The sequence below is a fragment of the Rhagoletis pomonella genome, unplaced genomic scaffold (assembly GCF_013731165.1).
Source record: "Rhagoletis pomonella isolate Grant_MI unplaced genomic scaffold, Rhpom_1.0 Rhpom_scaffold_00001, whole genome shotgun sequence".
Classification (NCBI taxonomy): Eukaryota; Metazoa; Arthropoda; class Insecta; order Diptera; family Tephritidae; genus Rhagoletis; species Rhagoletis pomonella.
In genome coordinates this window covers 30300429-30313685 of record NW_023458555.1, presented here as the reverse complement: position 1 = coordinate 30313685, position 13257 = coordinate 30300429, and the positions used below count along the sequence as shown (strand labels likewise).

General features: G+C 35.3%; 1 protein-coding gene across 1 annotated transcript; it reads right to left on the bottom strand.

The window, feature by feature from the left end:
- Positions 1-680: 680 nt before the first annotated feature.
- On the bottom strand, positions 681-1614 carry LOC118742388 (uncharacterized protein C11D3.03c-like). Its single transcript, XM_036474431.1, has 2 exons — positions 981-1614; positions 681-915 (listed from the first exon to the last, which is right to left on the bottom strand). Exons 1-2 carry the CDS (start codon positions 1575-1577, stop codon positions 721-723), a joined length of 792 nt encoding a protein of 263 aa, XP_036330324.1. The 5' UTR covers positions 1578-1614; the 3' UTR covers positions 681-720.
- Between the last annotated feature and the right edge of the window lie 11643 nt (positions 1615-13257).

Here is a 13257-nt window from a genome sequence, read left to right as displayed (position 1 = left end):
TTTTTTTGTAATTTGTTTTCGAAAACTTGTGATAAAATATTTTTAGCAAGGTACCAGACTTAAAATATATTTTTTTTATGACGAGATGGTTTATTTTGTTAGATTAAACTATTTTTTTGTAATTGGTTTTCGAAAACTTGTGATAAGATATTTTTAGCAATGTGTTAAAAATCGTGTTCTTTAATTTTTTACCTTTTTATTAACTATACGACTTTTCATACCTGGGGGCAATTTCTGTTCTGTGAAAACGTGAAGGGAAAACATTTTTCATCACTTCACATAAAATTAATAATTTGCGAAAAAATTTTCCCCGTGAAAACTTTTCCACAAAGCTTTGTGGCTGTGAAAAATAAAAGTTTGCAAAAAAATTGAAAAAGATACTTCTCCGTGGGCTCAAAATTTCGGGATTTTTTTTTTGATTTACGAATACCATTACTTAATAAAAAGTTGGTGTCATCTTTTTCTCGATAAAGAATGTAAAAAAATATATTTCACCCCCAAAAAAATATTGAGGGGTAAATATTGTATGGAATGACCTATGTATATATGTAGCTACTGTGGAATTTATACTAGATAAATCAAAGAGATGTGAAAATGAGAGGAGATTGTCGCCACTATTCTATTCTTCGCTTTTTGGCAATTGTATGCCCAGTGGGGAAGAAAAACGACTCGCCTTTTCCAGATTATGGATATTTATTACTACTCATAAACGCTATAATTTTATATGTGCTTTTTGCGAAAAATTTCCACCTTAAGTGGATGACAGACTTCATCAGGTACTTCTTCGCCCACTGTTATAGACACGTCACCTTGTGGACAAGCGCTTAATGCCACTAAAAGATTCATATCAGCTACAAATTCAATGTAATCACCCTTGCGAGCTGGACTGGGCTTGCAAAAATATTGTTGAGTATCCTGGAAAGAAACACCCATAAACACCATTAAATTGACTTTTTCACCTACAATTTTTAAAAACTCACTCTCGTGAAACCAGTGCACATGAAAATGTTCCATACATCATGCACATCTTCCTCCTTCATGCCGCGCTCCTCGACCACTGCTTTAGTCAACGAACTATGGCAACTGCCCACACGTTCTTTGCCGGTGATTAGCTTATAAGTGTAATCATCACAACGCGTACCGATCACATCATGTAATGAACCACCATCCTCATCAATGCCGTATGCTGCAAGCGAATCGTAAACGAAAGTGGCCATCGGACGTAAATATGGTAAATTGCTCCACAAGCGATCGTACACTTTCAGATGTGAGCTATGTAGTTGGCGCGTCTTGCCCGAGTAGAAACGTTCCTTGGTATTATCTAAGTTCCACAAATTAACATCGCCCACCTGTGAGCCTTCGCAGACGGTGATGCGACACAAGTCGCCAGTCTGCATTGTCCAGGTGCGCGCGGTGCGCTTTGGCACGATCACTGTCTCGATGAGCTCTCCTTGGAGCGCTTCAAAACGCTTATCGTCGTATTCCTGTTGGTTGACCTGTGCTGAGGCAGGTTTGTTGTAGCATATCAAGGGGGAGTGTTTGGGAAATGTGCGCGGTTTGAAACCATTGCTTGCCATGTTTTAAAATTATTATTTTCTGGCCTTTTAACTTTTCCAGAAATAGTAGTTTATTTTAATAATAAAAATTTAATTACGCAGCTACAGGAAATACGAAGTTAAATGCTATTGAATAGTAGAACTAGGAATGCTAATCAACTGAGATTAGATTGAATTTATAAGCTATTTAGAGAGAGAAAACGTGTTTTGTTTATTCAAACACAAGCAAAGATCGGTATGTACATATGTGAGCTTTTAGAAAGAGCTGCTACTGATAACAGAACGTAATACATATACAAATTGTTCGAGATTTTAAGTCAAACAAAATGCTATTTAGCTGGATAAATCTGGCAAATTTGAATACGCTGCCACTGCAGCCGATTGGTTAGAGATGTGTACTGCCAGCAGGTCCGAGAAGCATCCCAAAAATAAAAATAAGATATTCTAAAATAACGGTCGCATGCAATGGCAAATCTCCAGGTGTACTACTGTTATAAAAAAATCTACTGTTATAAAAAAATCTACTGTTGTTATTGTAACGAGAAAATACATAAATTCCCTTAAAATTTTGGGGAACGATGCTGGGTGAAAAAACTTCTCATGAAAACCAGTTGCCCTAACCACAAATTGGAACAGAAGCTCGGCCAATGTACAGCATCGTTCACATCAATAGCACCTCCCTTTCAAAGTGATATTGTTTACTAGTTATGTGTATTTATTTGTTTTTAAGAATTTTAGAATTAGATCGCTTGAAAATTCATAGAATCACTGAGAAACCAAAAAAAAATATGTAGGGTTGTGCGGTTAATCAATTAATGAAACGAGCTGATTAATCGAAACCTGATAAGTTAATTAATCAAAGAATAATCAGTTTGTATTAATCAAAGTGATTAATTTGTCGATTAATTATATTTTGATTCATCAGAATTTGTTCAATTTTGTTAATCAGTAAGCTAATTAATCATAACCTGCTTAATCAAAAACCTGAATAATTGCTGCTATATATTTTTTAATAGAAAAAATCTATAGACATGCATATCGTTACCTTAATTCACAAAGGCTCTGACCAAAATCAAAACTGCGTTTTTCACAGATTTTGGTAGGATATAATAAACTACAAATTTAATAAAAATTTTAAAGAGCAAGTTAAGAAAACAACGCAGTTACATGCCACTTTTTAAAAAACCCTGCCTATTTTTGATATTCTTTTTATATGTTATGGTTTTTTCTTTTGCAAAATAAAAAAAAAAAATTTTGGTTAAGGCGTTTGTGAATTATGGTAACGATATGTATATGTTTATTTCAAGCAGGAGTATAGTAACGTGTTCGATTGGCGTTGTATTTTTTTAATAAGAAAAATATTGTATTATAAATAATTCATTTGCTTCCTAGAAAAGTCGAAAACATTAGCAAATTTACTCAGATTTCAATTAATTTGTTAGGAGTACACAGTAATTACCCAGGATCACATTTTTGTGATTAATTTAAAAATTATTCAATTGATTAATCGCACATCTCTTATTTTCAATTAAAATACAGTTCATTCTCTAGCAAAACCGATTTAAACTGAAGTTTACAATTTTGTAGAGAACTAAAAAAGTTTTAAATTATTAAAAATAAATACACAAAAGTGGCATCAATATAATTTCGAAAGGGGGGGGCGATGTTAATGATATGACCGATACTGTATGTACATATTCCGCCACCCTCGTAGATATTTATATATGTAGATATATTGTAGTTTCTAGTAGAAAAACTTTCTACGGGTTTTGATTCCCATACATACATAAATAACAGGTTTAAAATCAAGCGCGCAGTGAGCGAATCAAGGCTTTATTGGAAATGCAACAATGAGATCTTATTGTGAAATCTGAAGCGTCGATATGCGAGACATGAATAGAATACTCAATGGCAATAAACTAATGAGATAAGTTCGAGCGAAATCGAACTGCATACATAAGTATAGTATTATATACCCGGCACATGCATTGTATCGATTTTTTCATATTTCTGAAAATTACCGTTACATATATGATATTTACAGGGGGACAGGGTGTGCGAAGCGTTACTGAAATAGGAAAGTGGCATTGTGGCCTTGTAAGAATGTTGTTGAAAGATTAGGGGTATTCTCGAAGTCTTGCACGATGCACGGATTGCACGAAATGCAAAAATACTATTCCAAATTTCGAAGAGTACGAGAACACCCCATTGCAAAGTGGTAGCATGCATGGGGAGCAAGCAGCGAAATTATGTATCAAATACAATAACAAGAGACAGCAAAAAAAAATTAAGTGAGCGAGATGAGAGGAATGAGAGAAATATGTAGCAATTCCAACAACAAAACAACTAGCACAGGGTCGCTATTATCTTGCTATGCTATTTTGCAAAATATATACATGGGTTTCGACGTTGCATATTTTGCAGCGATAGGAAATGTTGTTTCCCATGAATTTTCTTGTTGTGTGTTTGCAATTTATGCAATCCGTGCAATCCGTGCTACGTGCAATGGCTTTGCAAGATTTGGAGAATACCCCTACTGTTTTTCATCAAATAGCATATCTGCCATTACGATTTCAAGGATATTTTGCCGGTACATCTTGGCCCAAGTCTTCACAGTATTTCTGCACAACAATTACCACTTAGGTGGTATTTACTCCCAGCCATAGCGTAACTCAGGCAGCATGATGATCTCGTTGTGACCTTCCAACAGATTTTTTCTTTAGATATTCTGGCATAAACTTTTGCAATTTTTTCTATTAACAATTTCGTAAAGTTTAACAATAGGTTTGTATAGTATCCCATAGTCAGTACTAATTTGTACTGGAACCTGCAAATTTTCACTGGAAAAGTGTATATTCGGGCGGGTTCTGCAATTCACTTCCGAGTGAATTTCAACCCCTGCCAATTTGAATTCAAAGCGAGTTTGATTGAAATTCACTCGAAAGTGAATTGCAGAACCAGACTGGATAACCCAAAAAATTTGCAAGAGAGCACTGAATCGAGAGCGTAACAATACGGGAGAGCTGCAAATTCTTGTTAGTGAATTTTTACTAGCAGAAATTAGCTAGCAGAAGAAGAAGATGCATAAATGTAAAGAGTCGCCATTTGTTGAATTGGTTTATCACAAACAAAAGTGAAATGGGTGGAAATCAAAATATTAATGATGTACTGGACTGTGTAAGTGCTTGTGTGTAAAGCAAATGGTTTTTAAACTGATTTATATATAGTAAAATGTTTACAGCAGAATATCAAAACGGTGCAACAACTATTCACTTGCCAGTTTTTACTACTTCTGTGTTCAATAACCGTTTCTGCTAGTTTTCTCTTCTCAATTTTACGCTCTATTTTGCTTTTACGCTCTCGCTGCAATGTTTTACTGGAAAAGTTACTATACAAACCTAATAAAAATTACGATATGTGGGCATGTCGGCCCTGTCCTTAATCCGGAGCTATATATAACTTATAACTGTTACGGTACCTGATATAAATTAACGATGGCTGCATTCTTTAACACCTCGGTCTTTTGTTCTAATAAAAGTTTGGAGTAACTTATGTAGAAAAAATTAACAACTAAAAGCAATTATATTTTGTGAATTATCGCCAAATGTATAAATAGAAAGACAAATAAAAACTACAAGTTTCATACGCGCTGGACTGGGCTTGCAGAGGTATTGCTGTGTCTCCTGCAAAGAAATTGCGAACAAATTCATTAAGATTGAAGACATTACTCATACGACATGTAAGTACTATTTACCTAAATGTTTACACATATACAAGTATATACATATGTACATAAGAGTGTTTCCATGATGTCGGACGTGACCGGACGTAAGCAATTCGTTGACAGATTTTTTCCCCATACTATTTTTACTAGTAATACATAAATATATCGTCGTTTAAAGTGCAAAATCGCGTATCAACAAAATGCAAAACCGCGTATCAGCAAAATGCAAAACCGCGTATGTAAAGTTGTAGAAATTATTTTCTAGAGCAAAAAACACTCATATTTCAAAATGGTTCTCGTTTTTATAAAGCAATCGCATTTCTGGCTAGTATATTTCAGGACGAATGGATAAGGATTGAGCCAAGAGCTTGTGTGAGCAAATCCAATTTTTGGCAGCCAATGTCAGTTACGCGGTTTTGCAGAATGACGATTCGCGGTTTTGTACGTTAAACGACGATATGTATGTACATAGTAGTTGCGATCCCGTACGAGTCCGGACTAGTCAGAAATAGTCAGAATCAGTCAGATTTTACTGGATATCGATCCCATACTCGGTTCTCTGACTATTGAGAGGACAAAAAAGAGAGTAAATACGGTTCTCTCTCTGTCAGAAGTTACCAGTTTTAGTCCGCTGGTAAATTCTGGTAGATGTGTCAAACGATCAGCTGTAGTGTGTTTGGCAACCAAATTGTAAACAAAAGAAAAGTGCACTCTGCTAATTCATGTTGAAAAGTATTTAATTACTTGGTTAAGTGGATTCTAATGAATTTGAAAGTATTTTTGGTTATTTACATGTGTGAGCTGAGTGTGTTTACATACAAAATAAGCAAAAATTTACAACCAAAATTTGGAGGTTATGTTGAAGTTGACAGAAGTTACCATTTTTTACTAGAAAGCGATCCCGTACTTTTCATTGTTACTCTCTCGCTCTGAGCGAATTTTTATTTTTTGACAGTTTTACTAGTCCGAGACCGAGGAATACGGGATTGCACCTAATATGTAATAGAAGAGTGGACACGTTAGGGGACCAATATAGTTCTCATTGAGCTATATATGTATAGGTAGGTATATGAGCATTAAGTTTCTACATATGATCACCATCACTGCAAAAGCCCCTATTTGGAAAATTTAAAATTTGAAATTGTACGGCTGAGGCAAGAAGTTTTTGAACTTTACAAACTACATATCTGGGAACAATATAGATAAATATTTAAAAGGACAATGATGATGAATATGTAGACTAGACCGCACCAAATTACAAGAAAACAAAAAAAAGTTCACCGTACATGACTGATTCTACATTGTGTAATTGTGCAACACAATAAAAAAAAATAATAGTTTTTTTTTTGCCAAACCACTTAAAGACGCCATTCTGGCTCCCCACCAGATCTCAGTTCTAATCACCCTAACGTACGACACTAATTTCAGTAAATTAAAGCTCACCAAAAATCTTTAAACCTTTTCTAAGCAAGTATTTTGATTATGACTGTGTTCAGAAATGCATCTAGCCAAAGCATCAGTCTCTTTTATTTCAAAACTATAATGGATGGAAATTCCTTATTTACGCAACTAAGTTACAATTCGGCATTTAGCCGTGGTTGCTCATATTGGACATTTCCATTAATTAATGTTTAGAAATAAAGAGACTGATGCTTTGGCCTGATGCATTTCTGAACACACCCTATTCCGATAGAAGAATTTGATTTTTTTTTGCCGAAGGTATGTATGTGTGTACATTAGGGCGGTCCTTACAAAATCAAATGAAAGTCGTCGTGTCGCAAAGGGGCCAAAGGCCAGATGCCTCTAAGGACTCAAAAAATTAAAACTATTATTTTGTTTTTTTCATCTAAAACCCAAAATCGATACTACCAAAGTCGAAGATATCACATATAAATTTTAGACCCGATTGGAGTCGTTAATACGTCTTCATAGGGTAATCTGAACCAGATCCAATCGCTTTGCTCCCTTATCCAACGTGAAAAATTCAGAACAGACTGCGCGGTATTTGTTACCGATGATGTCGATATCATCGGCAATCCCCAACAATTGCATGCAGCTCTTATTATCTTTTCCAACATCAGATTTAAAAAATCACATGTCTGAAACCCCGTTTGGTAGAAAATGGCTCGGAGAGGTCTTTCCCAATTCTTACGGAGCTGGTGGTATTGCTCAACGACATTTTACGCAACCGCATCAGTTTCAGGGGATGCCATGCAGACATCACGGCATATAGGCAACTTATTTAGTGCTATTTTAGTGCAGGGTCTTTTCTAAGATTTGGCTAAAGGTGAATACCTTTTCAGTTCTATGGGCTGAAGTCTTTAACACAACAAGCTCGATAAGATCTTGTAACCTATGCTTAGAAGGCTAATGCTGCGGTAGATAGCGCGAATGGCGGGGTCGCATGTCTTGTGGATTGGGCAGAGGACCTTATCAGTTCCTCGCAGCAATTTCGTTATTTTTCATCCGCATAATCGCTATTCGCACCTCGTCATAGTCAGAACATCGACTCCATCGTCGTCGGCTGTGGGCTCGGGCTCGTCTTCTCTACAACTGTCTGTGTTGGCTTCCAAAACTGGGCCTAGCAAAGGGTACCCTTGGGTATTTGCACACTTATTTTGGTTTATTACATGAAAACGTGCGATTGAAATCAACTCACATGTGCAGTTAAATGACTAAGTTTTAATTGAGTACTAATATTTAAATTTCCGGAGCACTAGTTTATTAATAATGTGGCTTCCAAAATTCACAGTGGCAACTGATTTAAAACTTTAAACTGATTAAAACAGATTTGAAATTTCCGCGCACTAATTTATTAACAACTTTAATCTGCAATACTCTTTTATGTGAATACACACTTTTATGTGTAAAACACACAAATTAAATGGCGGGAGTTGAGCTGTCAAAATAACCTCCTTAGCTGTAGCTTAACTTAGCTGTCAAAATAATTTTCTGCTCCCGAATTTTCGGGGAAAATGCTGCTCCCTGGCAGTTTCGAATAGGAGGATTTTATTCTCGAGAAAAGTAAAATCCGCGAGAAATGAAAACCTCGGGAATATTCAGAATTGGGCTGATTTTGACAGTTCACACCGCACAAGTAAAATCAAAATACATGTAAATTTTTGTTTTTGTATATTAATTCGCCTTGGTAAAAATTTTCCAGTAAAAAATTTGCAGCTTTCCCTCCCAAAGAACTGACATTTGCTCTCTCTCAATTTCCTCTACTTTTGAAAATCAATTGCTACATGAGATATTGACACGCTCTAACCGCAACAGTTCGGAACAATTATTTGAAATAGAACACTTAAAATTTTCTTTTAAATTTTCCAACACTGTTTTTGCGCGATCAGCTGACCAGCCGAAACAAAGCAAAAAATGAAACAAAACAAATTCACCGGTAATTGCAATTTTTACAACTGTCGATACAAAGTGAAATTGACCGGCTCAGTATATCCAGTAAACAAACTTGGCTATTTTTTTTTCGCCAAGTTTGGTCCCCATAAAGGACTAGTGTTGCAAGCAACGCTTTTTCGGCAATTAGGGTGTTGTGCAGCTATTTAATGTGGTGAAAATTATTTAAGCACTGGGGAGATTTATTCACATGGAATTGGAGATTGGGCTAATAGATTTATTTTAAATAAATTGTGAATCTGCGAAAATATCTTTTCAGCAGATGTATACACTTTTTAACCTTTTTCCCGAAAATGTACATACAGGCTCGAAAATATGCGAGTAACATTAGGTTTGTATAGTAACAGTAACATTGCAGCGAGAGCGTAAAAGCAAAATAGAGCGTTAAATTGAGAAGAAGAGAAAACTAGCAGAAGAACTTATTGAACACAAAACTAGCAATAACTTGCAAGTGAACAGTTGTTGCACTGCTTTGACAATCTGCTGTAAACATTTTACTATTTATAAATCAGTTTTAAACTCTTTGCTTTACACACAAGCACTACCACTGTCCAGTACATCATTAATATTTTTGTTTCCACTCACTTTACTTTTGTTTGTGCCAAGGCGAATCAATATAAGGTGATTGCAGGAGTACAAAAACAAAAATTTACGTGTATTTTGTTTTTGCTTTGGCGGCATAAACTGTCAAAACCTGTAAGTGTGAGTAGAAATTCAAACAAAATTTTTCAATTTGATATCAGAAGCCGTGCGGAGAAACACATACACAAAATCAACTGAGCTAGTAACACCACTTTTTATATATTCTTTTGACATTTATTCTTCTTCTTCTTCTGCTAGCTAATTTCTGCTAGTAAAAATTTCACTAGCAAGAATTTGCAGCTCTCTCGTGTTGTTACGCTCTCGATTCAGTGCTCTCTTGCAAATTTTTGGGTTATCATACACTTTTCCAGTAAAAGTTTGCAGGTTCCAGTACAAATTAGTACTGACTATTGGTAACTATACAAAGCTATTCAAATATCGTCCCTTCGATGGAAAATTGCCGGAAGCGTCATTTTGACAATTTGTGGTTTTTGGATATCTTCTTTAGTTTCCGACTAATTGACTAAAATTTTTTCGGTTATTTGGTACAAATTGCGTTAGTATTGCTGTCGTACTAAACTAATCAAGATCTTTTAAATAGAGTTATCTGTTCTTCTTTAGTTTCCGACATATTCAGCTTTATCATGAGTTTCATTTTCTAGAACCGGGTCACTTTTCGTTTGCGTGTGTTCACTACAGGTGGATGAAAAAATTTTGTTCGGGCGAAACTCACGATTAGGCTGATTAGTAAAAAGTATGGTTAATTTATAAAAATTGTTATCACATTTTGGTGTATATCACTAAAACTGACTGCAAATTTTTTGACAAATGTCGTATACGACAAAATTTTATTAAACTCATAAATGGTTGACACTAAACTAAAAAAAATAAGATAATTTAAGAATTTCATGAACTAGTACATAGCATTCTCCGACACTTTGGAGAAAATCTGTAGTCGTGTTTCTGAGAAATTGCATTCCAAACTTCAATCGTGAGTTACCGAAAGTAACTTGTGACAATCTTTTATCCAGGGATCTACATAAATTATAATTGTCATTATTTTCGCAGTTGGAGTATATGCCAGACGAGTAACAGGTATATACATACAAGGGTACCTAAATTAGCGCGTTGAACTTGTATATTTATCTCTCTCCAACGCATTAATTCTATATACGTAGGTACCAACGCCTGACAAAGTTATGTCTAAATTTAATAATGGCTCTATGACAAAATATTCATGGAATGTATTCGTAGATTTTTATTTACTTCATTTCATACATTAGCATTGATGTTTTGTTTTTCATACATTAGTATAGATGTTTTTTACTAAATACCAGGAATAAATATTAAATAAAAAACTATTTCATTTAAGCTTAACCAACTTTTAGGTGCTCGGAGCTAATTTTGGAACGCCTCACGAAATATTTTCATAGACAGTAAATGCAACCCTGGGTGCATCATTAACGAGCTGAAAAACCAAACAAAAAAATCCCATCTGAACCAATATTCCCAAAAATTATAAAGCAAAACAAAAACCATTTTTTCCAATTTATGCACTGTTATTTTTATTATTGCAATACAATTTCGCAGCTCTTCAAACATTTTCCACATTGTGCTTTTAGGGCTAGTAGTTTCCGACCCTATTTGCTCGTTTTTTTTTTCAATTCTGAATTTAGGCTAGGCTTAATGGGAACTTACTGTGGGTGCAAACAGACCACATTTTGTAAACTGAATTGTGATATTTAATTTTATTTTATAATGAAAAATGAATTTAATGTGCAATTTTTTAAGTTTACTAGATGTAAGACAACTTTTAATTTTCTTTATATATTGCATGCTTTAGTTTTAATTGTTTAAGTTAAGTTGTAAAGGTGAAAATAGGCCACATTAAAAAAATCGGTGACGCGCGTAAAAGCATACCTCACAAGTGGTGTGGAAAATGCAAGAACAAATATAAATGGAATAATTTTCGAAATTATGAAATGGTTATTGGTATTTTCCATCTCAAAGGGGGTGATTAATTTGAACGTTATTTAAGCTGCCTTTACACGGTCGATTTTTGTCGTTTAATCAAAATCTACCCGTGTAAACTGCAATTCAACCGTAAAATGTAAGCGTTTTGGCTAGTCGATATCTTAAGTAAATTTTCCAGTCGACAGAAATCGACCCGTGAAAAGGCAACTTCAGGAATTTTTTATTTTCTTTTTTTTTTTTTTGCTTGAGCGTCTTTTGAAGATGTGCCAAATTATATTGTCGCCTTAAATACAAAACAACAATTTCTTTAAGCCATCTTGTGCAGCAATTTGTTGATCTTATCCTCACGGCTACCGAAATCACCAACCTCAACGTAGTGATTAGCCTTCTAGCGCCAGCCTCGGGTTGATGTGTTGAGCTTGAATAGCAACAGGAAGTTGGGGGCTTTCTTGTAGTGAAGTGAATCAACGCGCTTCGCGAAATTTGCGTTCGATCACAAAGCAGAGATTGGGACACGCTTGTACATCAATTCACAAACTGATTTAAGATTTGGATAACCCCATATAGGGGTTCGGCATACGTACCATATTAATGGTTGCCTTGCTCAATTTGATGAACACACCGTTTTAATGCGGCGAAGACAGAACTGTAAAACTACGCACTTTTTGTGCAACTTTGTTGATACCGCGGATGCGGATCACAAAAGCCAATTTGGATTTTTCAGGCCCGTCGAATTGGCCGCATTTCTTTGCCACACAGCGTTACTCCATCTTACGGCGTCCATCACGGAGTTTTCTTGTTTGATATTTCTCAGCATGCACCAAGTTTTCACATTTACGGAGTGCAATCACAGCAGAACGCTTTAGTTTACGTTTGATCAGGGTAGCAATTTGCTGACCTGCTCTTGCTGAACTGCAGCTTCGGCTCGGGGACAGGAGGCAGCTTCCTGGAAGGTTGTCTGCCCTTTGCTTTTGGTTTCTTACCGGCCCATGATGGCAGTCATCTTAACTTGTTACTTAGCACGTTGAAAAGGCGAAAAAAAGTTCGCCAAATGTTTGGAGCACATCGTAAATGAGCCACTCGATTTATAACATTTCTATAAACAATTTAATTAAATACTTTTATACATAGATATGCTGCAACCATGCACTTACTTTCCCAAATTCCATCCTGTTTATCGGCATAATTTTCCAAATATGCCAGCTACTTCATTACTAATTACTAAATTTTCCAACTGCGCTTTCTTTGTTGGCTCGACATATCCTAAAAAGACAAATTTACATTAAACAATAGAAATCGCAAAAATTAGCAAATAAAATACCTGCTTTGTTCTGTTTTGTTGTCAAATTTCTGAGAAATATGAATTCACCATGATGCGATACAGAAAGAACAAGGACCAGGGATGTAATTTTAAGTAAATCTATTATTCAGTGGCAAGGCGCAGAGCGTTCGGGGCAGTAATATTAATTTGTATCAAATATAACATTAAACGGTGGTTCTAATTCATTTTTTGATATTATTAACCAGAGTACATACATTATATGGTATTTCTTTCAAAATTAATTTACTATATGAACTTTTTTTTCAAATATTTCTTAAGTTTCTTTCATGAGTGCTGAAAAGCAACCATGCGTGTAAGGAATTGTGTGCTACCTAAAATTTCACCTCTGGAAACTTTATCCCCATAAAGGACTTCACCACAGTTTTTTTACTGGATATACTGAGTTGACCGGCATTTGTAAATTGTTTATATGAATTCTAAATAATTTTCGAACCACCAACCGAACACGGCATTACAAAGTGTCAATTTTAAATTGGATAGTAGGTAACGTATTCAAACCGCAAACAACTACCTTAGGGAGAAAACTGCGGCACACGTAGTACCATTGCGATATAAATCCTTGCCAGACAGACTTGCGGCAAAGTAAGGCCAAAAACACGTATTATGTTTAAGACAACTTGTTTTGATATATGGCGTCAAGAGAAAGAAATGCCCCGGCTTATCACACT

What these genes read in the sequence shown, in the direction of transcription:
- LOC118742388 (XM_036474431.1), bottom strand. Translation starts at nt 1,577, where the DNA reads ATGGCAAGCAATGGTTTCAAACCGCGCACATTTCCCAAACACTCCCCC. An exon ending in TGTGCACTGGTTTCACGAGA is followed by an intron (nt 916 to 980) that starts GTGAGTTTTTAA and finishes GTTTCTTTCCAG; the next exon opens with GATACTCAACAATATTTTTG.